At 39.1% G+C, this 16015-nt stretch overlaps 1 protein-coding gene across 2 annotated transcripts in view; it reads right to left on the bottom strand.

The window, feature by feature from the left end:
* Positions 1 to 16015, bottom strand: part of ELP3 (elongator acetyltransferase complex subunit 3) — a 113633-nt gene that overhangs the window by 62287 nt on the left and 35331 nt on the right. Inside the window, exons 8-9 of one of the 2 annotated variants that reach the window (XM_027088083.1) lie at positions 5379 to 5540; positions 2233 to 2359 (exon numbers count right to left, since the gene is read on the bottom strand). In XM_027088083.1, coding sequence (XP_026943884.1) covers positions 2233 to 2359; positions 5379 to 5540 — 289 coding nt within the window. Of the gene's footprint in view, positions 1 to 2226; positions 2360 to 5378; positions 5541 to 16015 lie in introns of both variants that reach the window. The other variant, XM_027088081.1, reaches the window with a different exon arrangement.

Genomic DNA, 16015 nt, shown 5'->3' with positions numbered 1-16015 from the left:
TTTTTTTTTTTGCGGTACGCGGGCCTCTCACTGTTGTGGCCTCTCCCATTGCAGGGCACAGGCTCCGGACGTGCAGGCTCAGCGGCCATGGCTCACAGGCCTAGCCGCTCCGCAGCATGTGGGATCTTCCCGTACCGGGGCACGAACCCGTGTCCCCTGCATCAGCAGGCAGACTCTCAACCACTGCGCCACCAGGGAAGCCCATGTCTTTTTTTTTTAAATTGATTTGTAAAAATATTTAAGACCATCTATAGATTAATTTTTCAGAGAATTTTTCTCTAGAGAGAAAGCAGATTTCTCATTTTAGCTCTATTTTGTTACTCATTTGCTGGGATGCAGTTAGAAAAGGCATATGGTCTGCTCACATTCCCTGTAGGTTTCTTTGAAAAGATTATAAACAAGCAGATAAATCCGTTTACATGAAGGACTGTCTTTGCAATATTATTTCTGAACTATTCTTTATTTTGAAGACACTAAGAAAATGAATTTTAAGACTCAGCTATTTGCTATTACTTGACATATTTTTTCCAAGGGCACTTAAAGTTATGAATTCTGGTTATACCACTGGCCCACCTAGGAGCTGTGCTAAAGAAAAGTGTGTTTCAGGTGCCTTTTAGGCTTGAAGTCTGGGTGCCTGGCTAGTACTACTGAGGGGAAGATATTGGACTCAAAATCTATTACATAGTCAATATGGGGGAATTAATAACATCTGTGAATTAATGCTGTCTTATAAAATAGGCTTTTATTTGTAATTCATTGGCTTAGAAATAAACTTTTTAAAAGGAAATAATTATTAACTTCACAAATAAGGCATGATGAATTCTATTGTTCTAATAAACAGAGCAAAATAAAAGCAATTTTGTGGATGAAATAACTTGATAAATATTTTCATTCTCTTCTCTAAAAGGATATCCTTAAGCCACTTTCCCTATTTGAGAATCTGAAGGAAAAAAGCATTTTGAACAATCTCATTTCCCAAGACAAAGCTAACATGAATCAAGCTAACATGTGATAGAGTAAAAACAAACAAACAAACAAAGAAACAAATGAACCCCAGAGTTAGGTATTAAAATTCAAAGAACAGAAAGCCTAGAGGAAAACAGAATATTTTCTTCCACTGTTTAATGAAATGCTGTATGAGAAAGGCAGTTCTAAGCTTAGAAGTATCTCAAGAAATCATCACTAAGAAAGTAAGTAAGTAAATAAGATAGATTTGACAACAGAAACAAAAGGTCAAGGATAGGTTGGGGGAAATATTTTTAACAAATATAAAAAACAATCCATAATGTTATTACCTAGAAAGTCCATATAATTAATATTAAAAATATTCATATCCAATAGAGTAACTGGTCAGAGGACAAAAACACACAATTCCAAAAAGATGAAAGAATTATACTTATTAAATACAAACCTGAAAAATACATTACTTATAATTACAAAATACAAGTTGAAACGGCACTTTTATCCATCAAATTAACGAAGATAAAATATTGTGTGTGTGTGTGTGTGTGTGTGTGTGTGTATATATATATATATATGTATGTAGAAAATACATACACAGGAGAGAATTATTTTGGGAGAAAGATAACCCTGCTGAAATGAGTGTAAGTTGTTACAACCCTGGGAAAAACAACTAAGTAATATGGTGAGATTCTTAAAGTAGTTATACCTTTACCTGATAATTCTACTCCAGGGAATTTGTCCTAAAGAAATAACCCTAAATACTACAAAAAATTACAGGTGTAAAATTTGTTGATGTGCAGTCTATTTATAATATCAAAAACTGATAATATCTTCAATTAAAAAAACTGGAAGTGGTTAAGCAAAGTATGGCATATTTGTTCAATGGAAATTAAGTGGATATTTAAATATGTTAACCTTTTAACAGAGACCAGGCTATAACAGGAATAAATGCTTGCTATAATGTTAAGTGAAAAAGCTATTAAAATAATTACCTATCATATACATAAGTATATCTCTGTGTATCTATGTATCACCCACCTCATCCCCTAAAAAATCCTAAGTATAAAAAAGTCCTGGGAGTATACTGACATGTTAGAGTTTTATTTGGTGTCGGGGCTGTGAGTGACTCCTCTTTCTCCACTGTGTCATAATGAGAATGTCTTGCTTTAATAATGGGAAAAAAATCAACAGTAAATAATCAAAGAGCAGAGAGGGTAGAAGCAGCATGCAGAGGCATTCTCAAGTAGCTTGGTTTAAGGTAACACTTACTGTAAACTGTTCAATGTCTCTCTCTAGTCCCACATTTGGCAGATCGGGCATCATATGAGCCACAACTTTGAAACCAGAATCTTTGGCCAGGTGAAAGGACTCACATACCGCCTTCACAGTGTGGCCCCTGAAGAAGAAAATTCACTACCTGTTACACAAATAAATGGGCAACAAGGTGAGTACAAGGAATAGAGGGAAAACAATCTCTGAGACAGGTAACAGTAGCTCTATAATGAAGAATATGGTTGGGGAAAAAGAAATCTTAGAGAGTCATTTTTACATCTCCACCTCTGAGAAGGCCTGGAAAAAAATAATTTTACTTCTGAGATATTTCTCAGAAATTCCCTTATGCACTTACTCAAAGTTCTGACAGTAAGTGACTGAGGTCACAGGAGTTAATATACACTAAAATTATTTGATTTAGCATCATCGGCCAAAATAAGCTTGCTAATGTAAATATCTAGGTTAAAAACAAGAATAATGAGCTCAAAACCATGCAGGAGCAGCATCTTGTTATGCTCTTTCCTTTAAAAATCTTTTAACAAATAATTTCATTTGGAGAAAGAAAGGGAGGGAGGGGGGAAAGAGAGGAGAGGGGGAGAGAGGGATACATCTATACACAAAGTAGATTTCACTCTGGTGGCTTGGAGGGCCCTAAAAAAAAAAGTAAGAAGAGAGAATGATTTAGTGACAAGGCAGAATCATTTGGGGCCAGCTGTATAAATCATCTTAACATTCTAGTGCCACATTCAAGTAAGAAGCAAGCCCGAATAATAGTTTGGGGCTACTAAAGACTGAAGCCCTGTGTCAATCCTTTCACCACCTAGCCATTCCCATTCACCACCAAAGAATCCTACAAACCATGGACTCCTTCCCACTCTCTGAAGGTTCCCATCCATTTCCATGGCTTCCATCTCTAATCTCTCTCTCTTTTTTTTTTTTTTTCGGTACGCAGGCCTCTCACTGTTGTGGCCTCTCCCGTTGTGGATCCGGACGTGCAGGCTCAGCGGCCATGGCTCACGGGCCCAGCCGCTCCGTGGCATGTGGGATCCTCCCAGACCGGGGCACGAACCCGTGTCCCCCGCATCGGCAGGCGGACTCTCAACCACTGCGTCACCAGGGAAGCCCCTCTAATCTCTTTTTGCTAATGACTTCTCAATCTATATGACTGGGCCAGGCCTGTCTTCTGACACCACGCCCAAATATCCAATACTCTAATGCTGCACTGTACAATATTAGAGTCACGAGGCACACGTGGTTATTCAAGTTTATCTTTAAATTAATTCAGATGAAAAATTCAATTTCTCGGTTGTGCTATCACAGTGGACAGTGCGGGTACAGAACATTTCAGTCACTGCAGAATGTTCTGCTGGACAGCCCGCTCTAAAGCAAACCTTCAACCAGTTGTCCCACAAGTACCTAAAACGTAGTTTATTCAAAATGAAACTCACCTTCCCTCCAAGCCTATTTCCCATTCTCTCTTACGCTCATTCCCACTCAGTCACCGAACACTGCTTTTCAGGACATCATTTCCTGCTTAAATTACCACAGCAGCCTCTGAACTGACCTTGCTTCTAGCTTGGTCTCCTTAGTCCACCCTCACACTGTGATCCCCAGGACTTCCCTGCTGGTCCAGTGGTAAAGAATCCGCCTTCCAATGCAGGGGACGCGGGTGCAATCCCTGGTCAGGGAACTGAGATTCCACGTGTCGCAGGTCAGCTGGGCCCGTGCGCCTCAACTAGAGCCCGCATGTCTCAAACTACAGAGCCCGTGCACAACTAGAGAAGAGAAAACCCGCACGCCACAAATAGAGAGAAGCCCGTGCACCACAACAAGGAGCCTGTGTGCCGCAACTGAGACCTGACGCAGCCAAAAATAAGTAAATAAAATAAAAAACGAATCTTTTAAAATAAATAAATAAATAAAATAAAATGCAGGTATGCCTTGATCACAAGTTAGCTTGCAGCCGGGCCTTGGATTAAAGCCCAAACTTGCTGGGCTGACTTCTAAGGCGCCCCATGGTCTGGCCATGCTGCTGACCCTTTCAGCCTCACCTCTTACCACGCTCCTACCTCACGCTCCACACTCCCACCAAATGAAACCACTCCAATTTCCCGAAATGTGCCATGTGCTCCTATCCTCAGGAGCTTGCTCGTACTCTTCTTTCTGCCTGAAAAAATCTGCCTCTTCCCCACCTAACTCAGACTCTTCCTGTAAGTCTCAGCTTCAATGTCACTTTCTTCGAAAAGCTTCCCTGACCTTCCAGAGACTCCTTCCACCCCCAAGGTACCTCTCTGGTGTAGCCTTCGTTACTGCAGCAGCCCTACCAGCGTTCCCGGTTCAAGCCTTCCCCGACAAGAACGCATCCTATGCAGGCTGATCTTTCTCAAGCTTGATATCCATCTGACTCTTCCTGTGCAAAATATTTAATAGACCTCTATTACCTAACGGGAAGCATCCGCCCTTCTTAGCCTGGCACTCTTCCTGGTTGTTGCTAAGATGCTGACCCATGTGTTTCCCTAGTTTCCCTTTACTTCCTTCTCTGAGCACAACCCTCTGCCATGTCTACCCAAATCCTATTAAAGTGAAGCAGCCTTTAAGGTCCAACTCAACACACACTTACTCCCTGAAGCCTGCCTTTATTTCTGGAGGGAAGAGAACTTCATATGGCTCTATCAACCCTTCTTTCTTTCCTTCCTTAGACTCCCAAATTTCTCAAAGTTTATACCCATCACCTCACCAGCCTTTCTTTCACTACCCTACCAACTGGCATTTGCTTCACCAAAACTAATCTCTTAAATCTCACACTAGTTTCCTTCTTGTTCAAACCCTTTTCTTTGTTCCTATTCTCCTTGGCCTTCTCTCATGCTTTAAACTACTAACCTTGAGCCCTGCCCTCTGCTTTCCATATGGGAAAGGCTATTTATCGCAAGAATTGGAAGAGAGATCAGCATGTTTATAGACTACTGGAAAAAAGCCAGTAAACAAAGACCGAAAATCAAGGAAGGAGGAGATGGAATTAAGAGCACAGACAGAAGAATGAATAGGAGGAATTCCTAGACCTCTCCCTGTCAGATGGGTAGTAACACAGATCCAATCGGTGGGGGAAAAGGAAGGCTTGTGCAAGATCATCTGCACCGTCTTACCGGTTGGTATCTCTGGCCACATCCTCATAGACACTCTGCACCCCAATCTCCAGCCTTGTGCAGCCATAAGTCAACATATCACTTAAATGCCGCTTCATGCAATAATCTGGTCTGGTCTCAATAGTAATTCCGATGCACTTTGTGAGGCTTCTCTCAGAATACCTGTAGAGTAAAATCGAAAAGTAAACAACTTGCCAAAGCTTTAGGACATCTACTCTCATTTAAAGGATGTCTTCCTTTTGTCCTCCCGGCTCTAACCCAGTGGTTAAGAGCATGGGCTCGGACTTCCCTGGTGGTGCAGTGGTTAAGAATCTGCCTGCCAATGCAGGGGACACGGGTTCGAACCCTGGTCCGGGAAGATCCCACATGCCGCAGAGCAACTAAGCCCGTGTGCCTCAACTACTGAGCCTGCGCTCTAGAGCCCGCGAGTCACAACTACTGAGCCTGCGTGCCACAACTACTGAAGCCCGTGTGCCTAGAGCCCGTGCTCTGCAACAAGAGAAGCCACTGCAGTAAGAAGCCCGCACACCGCAACGAAGAGTAGCCCCTGCTCACAGCAACTAGAAAAAGCCCACGCGCAGCAACGAAGACCCAATTCAGCCAAAAATAAATAAAATAAATAAATTTTTAAAAAGTTTAAAAAAAAAAAAAAGAGCATGGGCTCTGGAGCCAGACTATCTGAGTTCAAATCCTGGCTCTGCTATTTCCTAACTATGCAAACAGGAAAGTTATTAACCTCCCTGCGCTTCGGTTTCATTATCTGCAAAATGAGGATAATAGTAGCTATACCTCATGGGACTGACGTGACTGAGCCAGCACAAAGTAATGTTATCATCACCATTATCATTATTATTCTCCTCAGTGTGCTGCAGCCATAATCTCCTTGAAAGCAGGGATTTCAACTGTGAGAACCCTAATTTTCAATTCCTAGCAACGATTTTTCATGGAAGTGAAAACCATCTGCATTATATATTTCCCACTCCATATTTTAGAGTTATGTTAAATAAAAGAAAACAAAAGAGGGGGGAAGGGAGGGTATGCATAATGATCATAGGAATAATTCAGATGAAATGTCTTCTATACCCACAAGTCTTTTTGTCAAGCCTATTAATCTTAGCAACAACTTACAAAATTAGGAATCATTTTTCTCCTTCACTAAAACCAGATATCAGAGTAGTGAGGACCATTTTAAATTTATTTATTTATTTATTTTGGCTGCGTTGGGATCTTCGTTGCTGCGTGCAGGGTTTCTCTAGTTGTGGCGAGCAGGGGCTGCTCTTCGTTGCAGTGTGTGGGCTTCTCACTGCAGTGGCTTCTCCTGTTGTGCAGCACGAGCTCCTGGCGCATGGGCCTCAGTAGCTGTGGCTCACGGGCTCTAGAGCACAAGCTCAGTAGTTGTGGCGCACGGGCTTAGCTGCTCCGCGGCATGTGGGATCTTCCCAGCCCAGGGCTCGAACCCATGTCCCCCGCATTGGCAGGCGGATTCTCAACCACTGCGCCACCCGGGAAGCCCATGAGTACCGCTTTAGATTCAAGCTAGAATCTAGAAGAAGAAAATGACTTGCTAAGTGGTCTGCTGATGCGATGGAATAGGAACCATTACCTAGAGGCCACTGCGGCCAAGCACTGCACTATATACTCCACACGCACTGAATGCTCCCGTTAGCTCTATGAAGTATGTCTTATTATCCCCATTTTACAGATAAAGAAACTGAAGTTCCTAAAGTGATTAAATACTTTGTCCAAGGGTACAGAGCTCATAAAATCCAAGTCAGGATTTGAAGGTAGGTCTGTCTGACTTCAAAAATCCTACCCTGTGTTTCACTCTTTCACATGGCTTGGACAATTCAGCATGGGACATCAGATCTGTCCTCTCTTCAACTTCTCCTAGAACGAAATAATTCTTCTCAGTGTACCCTTCTACAACTTTCTCAATTCTTCGGGCAGGGTGAGGGAAGCCTTTTTTTGCCACTTAATTTCGTGTTTCCAAAGAAGTTCATAGCTTTTTTTCTTGAAAAATAAAAATCATAAAATTTCCATAGTTTTGTAACTACTGTTCTCCTTTAAGTTCATTTATTATTGACAATTCATAACTGTCAATAAAACTGACTTATCTAATTTAATAATAATTATTAAGAAGGTTACGAATCACTGAACTGAAGGACTGATTCTGAAGTCTTTCACTCTAGACGTTCAAAGTGTTTACACTATTACCCTATTCCTAAGGTTTTATATAGGATTACTACAGGCAGCAAGAACCAAAGGTAAACAACTAGTCTATAGTTACTAAACGATGAATCATAAGACAAAAAAGGGCACAGATCTTATCAAATCTTGCCTCTGACAGCTAGTTTCTCTGAAACAATCAGATCAGAAAGTCTCATGCCTCTCAAACAGGTGGGTCCCAAGGCATGCAGAATACATGTAACTCACCTTCTTTGATACCAATTATTGTGTTTGGAGAAAACCATTGTTTTAAAATATTAAGGGACTTTCCTGGTGGTCCAGTGGTTAGGAATCTGCCTTCCAGTTCAGGGGACGTGGGTTTGATCCTTGGTTGGGGGAACTAAGATCCCACATGCCGCGAGGCAACTAAGCCCGTGCACCACAACTACTGAGCCTGCGCTCTAGAGCCCGCGAGCCACAACTACTGAGCCTGCATGCTCTGGAGCCTGTGCCCCCACAACTAGAGGGAAGTCTGTGCGCCACAACAAAAAAGATCCTGCGTGCTGCAACGAGGATCTTGCGAGCTACAGCCAAGACCCGACACAGCCAAATAAAATAAATATTTAAAAAAATTTAAAAAAAAGAAAACACTAATGTATTATGGAGAAAGCATATTGCATGACAGCTGAAAAAACCAAAAAGCGGAAAACTCTAAGTTTTGAGTATATTTAACAAAGTAAGTGAGAACATTTTACAATCAGGCATTCCAAAATTGTATCATAAAACCTCTCTATTAACTGATATTTTTATAAAACCCACAGTATTTCCTGGGACTTCCTTGGTGGTCCAGTGGTTAAGACTCCATGTTCCCAATGCTGGGGGCACGGGTTCAATCCCTGGTCAGGGAACAAAGATCCTATGTGCCGCAAGGCGCAGCCAATAAATAAATAAGTAAACACAAACAAACAAAACAAAACAGCAACCCACAGCATTTCCTAAAAGGATGCCATTAAGTTATCAGCAAAGTTGGCAGCACAACAGTACCTAGCAATACTAAAACTAGAGGACAGGCAACTGCACAGATGGGAATTCATCTAGAGGAAAGAGAAATCCACTAGCTAATCTCTATTGCACAGATCATCAAAGGCCCAAGCAAGACTGATAGAGAAAGCTGCTGCGAGGATGATAAGGTCTCTTCATAAGTAGTTAGAATGTAGTACAGGACAGAGGCAAACCTTATTCGCAAACAATAATTTAACTCCATTTCAAAAGTGTCTTTCCTCTTGGGGAAAATGTCATTACCTTTTGCAGGAGCAGAAATGGAGGAACAAAAAATAACTCGTTTTTAAAAGCCAGTATTTTCTATTTACCACTATCTTTCTTTCAGAATTGTATTTTCATCTGAAAAGCAATTAAGCAGAAATACCTACAAATTTGAGCAAAAACAATGGAGTATTTTCTAAGGAACAGAATATAAGGTCATCTTATACAGTATAAGGTCATTTTTAAAAGGATTTTTGTTAATGCTATATTTAGTTCTACATATCACTAATTCTTGCCTCTTCATTAAAGGGAGATGTAAAGATATCAGTATGATTGGTTTTTTAAAATATTGCAAATATGTTCACAAAGGCTGTCAACTAATCTAAGCAAAATGTCTGCGCTGGCATTTTATGGCCTGCTATAACCCACCACACTGTTCAGACAGCCATCCGACAGTGTGGCTCTCATTTACTACCGAGTTCAATTACCATACCATTGGGGAGCGGGGAGAGGCAGACTTGTTAAAATCTTAGGCGTTTAGGAAATGTACCAAATTTTCCAACCCTGATCATGAGCTTCTAAGAGACAAAGTCAGGACTTGGACCCAGGTCTTCTGATTCCAATTCCACTTCTTTTTTTGTGGCATTATAGGGTCATTTTAAATAAGCCTAAATGCCACCACTGTGGGGCTATGCTGAATCCTACACTTTTCTGTATGCCATAGGAGTGGCATCAACTATAAAAGATGCTAATGTTCTCTGTGAAGCATAATTTAAGCCAATAACTTATGCCGACAGCATTTATTTTTTAACTGGGGGGTTGGGGCTAGGAGGGGGTGGGAGATGGGACAATAACCTGGGAACATAAAAGCAAATAAAAACCAAACGCTACCCAGACTTCAAAACAAAGCTCAAATACATTTCTCCTGCCATGACATCTTCCCAGCGCCTCTAAGTAATTCTGCGCTCTCATTCCTAACGTACCTTGCCCCTACTCCGAATGGAGTTTGTCTTGTTATTTGTGGCTATGTCTGTCTATCCACCTAGACAGGAAGCTTCTGGAAGGCAGTAGGCTCGTATACATTTAGAGGTAAGGGCTTCAGCACTAAAAACTCTCCTTCAATATAAAAATTACAAATATGAAGAATGAGTAAATGAATGAGGCATAACCGAAGACATAGGAGGTCTCTCTCTACTCCCATAGCAGCCCCTAGCTAATTCTACTGGTTACCTTTCCTCTTGCAAATAGATAACCCTAAAAGTTGCTGAACACTAGGCCAGGTAATCTACAGAAAGTAAAGATACAGTAGTTTTTGTCCCAGAGATGCTCAACAGTCTAGCTGTAGGGATAAGACCCACAGCTAAAACCAAGAACCACTTAAGAACAAAGAGCCAGAAGTGGCAGATATATAACTGGATAGAAATGATTTCTTGGAAAGCATGCTTCTATTTCTGGAAGGAAGAAAGTGACCTATAAAAGTGACATCTATTGTTATTACTTACTGTCCCTTCACACTAAGGTCCCAACCAGGGGGACACGGAAGAAAGACGATGTGAAGGTCTCTTTATTATCTCCTGTAAACGGTTTCTGATTCGCTCCAAGAAGGCTGTGGCATCAAAGAACACTTCTGATTACTATTAATCTCCTGAAGTCCTCTCTAAAACCTCTGTCATTAATTAAGTTGGATGTGTCTTACTTTAGATTTCCTGTGTGAAATCTCACTAGAGGTCTAAGCCCAAATTTCTGAGAGGTTTATGGACCCTTTCCTACATGGACATCCCTCTGCCTCAAACTCAACCTGCTCAAACCAAATCACAACGTAAATATTTGTAATATGTAGATTAAATACTGATCTTCATTAATCACAATGTACAAACTCTCTTTTGCATCTGCAGTCTCAAAATGAGTAAGTAGAATTTATAAACTTCTTTGGACAGCCAAAGATTTTTTTGACTTGCCAAACAACATCTGGAGTTATTGGTGTAATTCCTCAGTAGTACCACAGAACACATGCTTTTTTGGCGGGGGGCAGGGTGGTGCGGGGGCTATAATCATATCTGGAAAATATCTCAACAAAATTTTATGTTCTGTATAATGCTGTGCTAGTGATATTCCAAACTTAAGAATGACTGAGTTGAATGTTTGAGAATTTTAAAATAACTATCTTTTCCCTTTTGAGATGGTGGTCAAGTTTGCTTCCTGGATATTGGCAGTTATGTCAAGAGGGTCTATAACATAAGGTTCTGCCCAACACAAACTGAGGAAACAGACAGGAACAGAAGTTCAATTTTTAAATGAGTACAACCTATGAAAAACTCACCTGGTAACATAGCTTAGAGAGTAATCAGGGACCTTTGGTCCCTTATCATGCTAGTTGACAAGGTTTAAGATATATGAAAAACAACCCATAACAGTTTGGGTTTTGATTCTTTCAGTAGCCGACAAGAATGCTACCATTTTATACTCCTAATCAGATAGCTGAAGAGCCAACAGCAATGTACTATTAATAGAAAAAAAACAATCATGGTTATTGCACATTCTTTTAATATTGTATTCACATTCAAATTTAAGGGCTATACACATAAATGCATTATAGAAAAGTTGTCATTGTCAGAAAGTGACTGCTAGATGAAAAATAACCTTCGAGCACATCTTTTATTATTATTATTATTTTTTATTTTTTTTGCAGTACGTGGGCCTCTCACTGCCGTGGCCTTTCCCGTCGCGGAGCACAGGCTCCGGACTCACAGGCCCAGCGGCCACAGCTCACGGGCCCAGCCGCTCCGCGGCATGTGGGATCCTCCCAGACTGGGGCACGAACCCGTGTCCCCTGCATCGGCAGGCGGACCCTCAACCACTGCGCCACCAGGGAAAGCCCCCGAGCACATCTTTTAGATAAAAATTCCCATTCCAGTAGAAATCTTCAAAGCATACAATGTCACAGAAAGAAGTAACTTTAGAAATAATATAGTCCTGCCTCATTAATAATGTAAGATAACAAAAGAAATAAGTCTGGAACCTAATTCTTAATGCACAGTTCTTCCCACTGCACTCATTTAACAATGTTTAAGTACAGTAAGTCCCCTACATACAAACGAGTTCCATTCCAAGAGCACATACGTAAGTCCAATTTGTTCGTAAGTCCAACAAAATTAGCCTAGGTAACCAACTTTTACAGATAATGCCAGACACATGAACTAACTTACATGTCTGGACATGCAAACGCATGTTCACATCTTTGAAAGTTCGCAACTTGAAGGTTCGTATGTAGGGGACTTACTATACCTTCTCTCCTCAAGGAATTGTGTTAGGTATGACAGACCCTCTCTCTTAAGAAGACATTCCCTATTAAAGGATATAGAAAAAATGCATGGCACAGAATTAGACAATAATGGTATTCAGTAAAACCATTACTCTTGGCTACTGAAAACCAAAGTGAGGGAGTGACTAAATTGGTAGATGCAAATATTAATGGTATCTAATGTTAACAGATTAAACATTCCAATTAAAAGGCAGACATTGTCAAAATGGATAAAAAAACAAGACCCAACTACTGTAGACTTCCATAAAACTGCCAACTAGACTGTTAAAAGAAACACAGTTTCAATGCAGAGACACATATGGGTGGAAAGTAAATGGATGGAAAAAGATACTACATAGGGAAAACAGTTAAGTATGTAAAAGCTGTAATGTCTAATTTAACATCAATAAAAGGAAACTTCAAGACCAGAAAGAAAGGACATTTCATAATGATAAAAAGGTAACTTCATATTGATAAAAAGTTCAAATACCAGGAAAACATATCAATCATAAATGTGCATACTCCTCAGAGCAGATCTTCAAAATAAATGAAGTAAAAACTAATATAACTAAAGGGAGAAACACATAATTCTTCAATCATAGTTGGATATTTTAATCTCTCTTAGCAACTGATAGAACTACACAGAAAACAAAACAAAACAAGCCAACCCCAAGACAAGGACCATCTGAACAACACTATCTACCGCTTTGACTGAATTGATATTTATAGAACATTACATCCAACAACTGCAGAATACACATTCTATCAAATATACATAGTTTGTTCACCAAGACAGACCATATATGCTGAGCCACAAAATAAGCCTCAATAAAAAAACTTCAAGAAACTGAAATTGTATAGAATAGACCCTCTCTGACCAATATGGAATTAAATTAGAAATCAATGACATTAAGAAATCAAGAAAAACTCCAAGTTTTTGGAAATTTAGAAATTAAACCATCCATTTGTATATAATCCATGGGTCAAAATACAATTTTAGGAAACATTTTGAACTGAATAATAATTAAAATACAACATATTAAAATTTGTGGGATTCAACCAAAGCAGTGCTTAGGGGAAAACTTTAGAGCTTTAAATACTTATTAGAAAAGAAGAAAGGTCTATAGTGCTAAGTTTCTATACCTTACTTAAGCATAGAAAGAGCAAAGGAAATCCAAAGCAAGTAGAAGATGATAATAAAAATAAAAGCAGAAATATATTAAGTAGAGGACATAAACAAAACCAAGAGTTAATTCTTTACAAAGAACAAAATTTGATAAACCTTAACTAGACTAATAAAGAAAAAAAGAGAGAACACAGGTAATCAATATCAGGAGTGAAGGAGGGATGATCACTAACATCCTACAGACATTAAAGACAAAATAAGGGAACATTATGAACAACTTAATACCAAAAAGTTTGACAATCTGGATAAAACAAATTCCTTGAAAAGTATAATATACCAAAATGGACAGAAGAAACAGAAAATTTGAATATCCCTTTATCTATTAAAGGAATTGAATTAATCATCTAAGACCCTCCCATAAAGAAACTCCAGTCTTGGATAGTTTTACTGTTGAGTACTAGCAAACACAGAAGAAATAATATTCATCTTACACGAACTCTTTCAGAAAATAGAGGAGGAAACACTTCATAAGTTGTTTTATAGGGCCGGCATAACACTAAAACCAAAACCTGACAAAGAAGTTACATAAAAGGAAATCACAAACCACCATCCCTCATGAAAAAAATCCTTTACAAAGTATTAGAAAGGTGAATCCAGTGATATATAAAAAGAAAAATACATTTTGACCAAATAGGGTTTATCTTAGGAATGCAAGGTTAGTTTAACATTAAAAGATCAATCAAAGTGCTATATGTTATCAGAATAAAGGAGGAAAATCATATGATCATTTAAATACAGAGAAATCATTAGACAAATGAGTTAATGATAAAAACTCTTAGCAAAATTCTTCCATCTGATAAAGGTATCTACAAAAAAACTCACAAGTAACACTATACTTAACACTGCAATATTAAATGTTTTCCCTGTATTACTGGGAATAAGACAGAGAGACTCACTCTCACCACTTCTATTTAACACTGTACAGAATGTCCTAGCCATTGCAATATGGCAAGAAAAAGAAAAGCATGCAAATCCAAATGGAAAAATTAAAACTCACTGTATTTGCAGATTATATGATTGTTTTTGAAGAAAATCCCAGCAAATTTACAAAAACAACTTTTAGAACTAAGTAGTGAATTTATAGTAAGGTCATATGATATAAGGTTAATATACAAAAATCAACCATGTATCTAGATACTAGCTGCAAACAATTTGAAAATACAATTTTTAAAAATTTCATTTAATATAGCATCAACAAAATACTTTGGAATAAATTTAACAAAAAGCTTACAAAATATCCAAACTGAAGACTGCTAAGAGAAATTAAAAAACACTTAAGGAAACCAGGAGATAGACTATGTTCAAAAACTGGAAAACAATAAATGGTAATTTTCTCAAAATTCTTCTATAGTTTAAACACATTCCCAATCCTATCACACTTTTTATTTTTTACTTATTTTTTTTTAACATCTTTATTAGAGTATAATTGCTTTACAATGCTGTGTTAGTTTCTGCTGTATAACAAAGTGAATTAGTTATATGTATACTTACATCCCCATATCCCCTCCTCTTGTGCCTCCCTCCCACCCCCCACATTCCACCCTGCTAGGTGGTCACAAAGCACCGAGCTGATCTCCCTGTGCTATGCAGCTGCTTCCTACTAGCTATCTATTTTACATTTGGTAGTGTATATATGTCAATGCTACTCTTTCACTTCATCCCAGCTTACCCTTCCCCCTCCCCGTGTCCTCCAGTTCACTCTCTACGTCTGCGTCTTTACTCCTGTCCTACCCCTAGGTTCATCTGAACCCTTTTTTTTTCTTTTTTAGATTCCATATATACGTTAGCATACAACATTCGGTTTTCTCTTTCTGACTTACTCCACTCTGTATGACACACTCTAGGTCCATCCACCTCACTACAAATAACTCAACTTCACTTCTTTTTTGGCTGAGTAATATTCCATTGTATATACGTGCCACATCTTTATCCATTCATCTGTCGATGGACACTTAGGTTGCTTCCATGTCCTGGCTATTGTAAACAGTGCTGCAATGAACATTGTGGTACATGTCTCTTTCTGAATTATGGTTTTCTCAGGGTGTATGCCCAGTAGTGGGACTGCTAGGTCATATGGTAGTTCTATTTTTAGTTTTTTAAGGAACCTCCATACTGTTCTCCATAGCAGCTGTAACAATTTACATTCCCACCAACAGTGCAAAAGGGTTCCCTTTTCTTCACACCCTCTCCAGCATTTATTGTTTGTAGACTTTTTGATAATGGCCATTCTGACCAGAGTGAGGTGATACCTCATTGTGGTTTTGATTTGCATTTCTCTAATGATTAGTGACAACTGAGCACCCTTTCATGTGTTTGTTGGCAATCTGTATATCTTTTTTGGAGAAATGTCTATTTAGGTCTTCTGCTCATTTTTGGATTGGGCTGCTTGTTTTCTGGATATTGAGCTGCATGAGCTGCTTGGATATTTTGTAGATAAATCCTTTGTCAGTTGCTTCGTTTGCAAATATTTTCTCCCATTCGGAGGGTTGTCTTATTGTCTTGTTTATGGTTTCCTTTGTTGTGCAAAAGCTTCAAGTTTCATTAGGTCCCATTGTTTATTTTTGTTCTCATTTCCATTTCTCTAGGAGGTGGATCAAAAAGGATCTTGCTGTGATTTATGTCATAGAGTGTTCTGCCTATGTTTTCCTCTAAGAGTTTTATAGTGTCTGGCCTTACATTTAGGTCTTTAATCTTTTTTTTTTTTTTTTTTTTTTTTTTTTG

This window comes from Aethalodelphis obliquidens, unplaced genomic scaffold, assembly GCF_003676395.1.
Source record: "Aethalodelphis obliquidens isolate GAN/ISIS:26980383/991018 unplaced genomic scaffold, ASM367639v1 scaffold61, whole genome shotgun sequence".
In the NCBI taxonomy this organism is placed as follows: Eukaryota; Metazoa; Chordata; class Mammalia; order Artiodactyla; family Delphinidae; genus Aethalodelphis; species Aethalodelphis obliquidens.
Note: the sequence above shows the minus strand (reverse complement) of the source record. Positions and strands in the feature narration are given on the sequence as shown.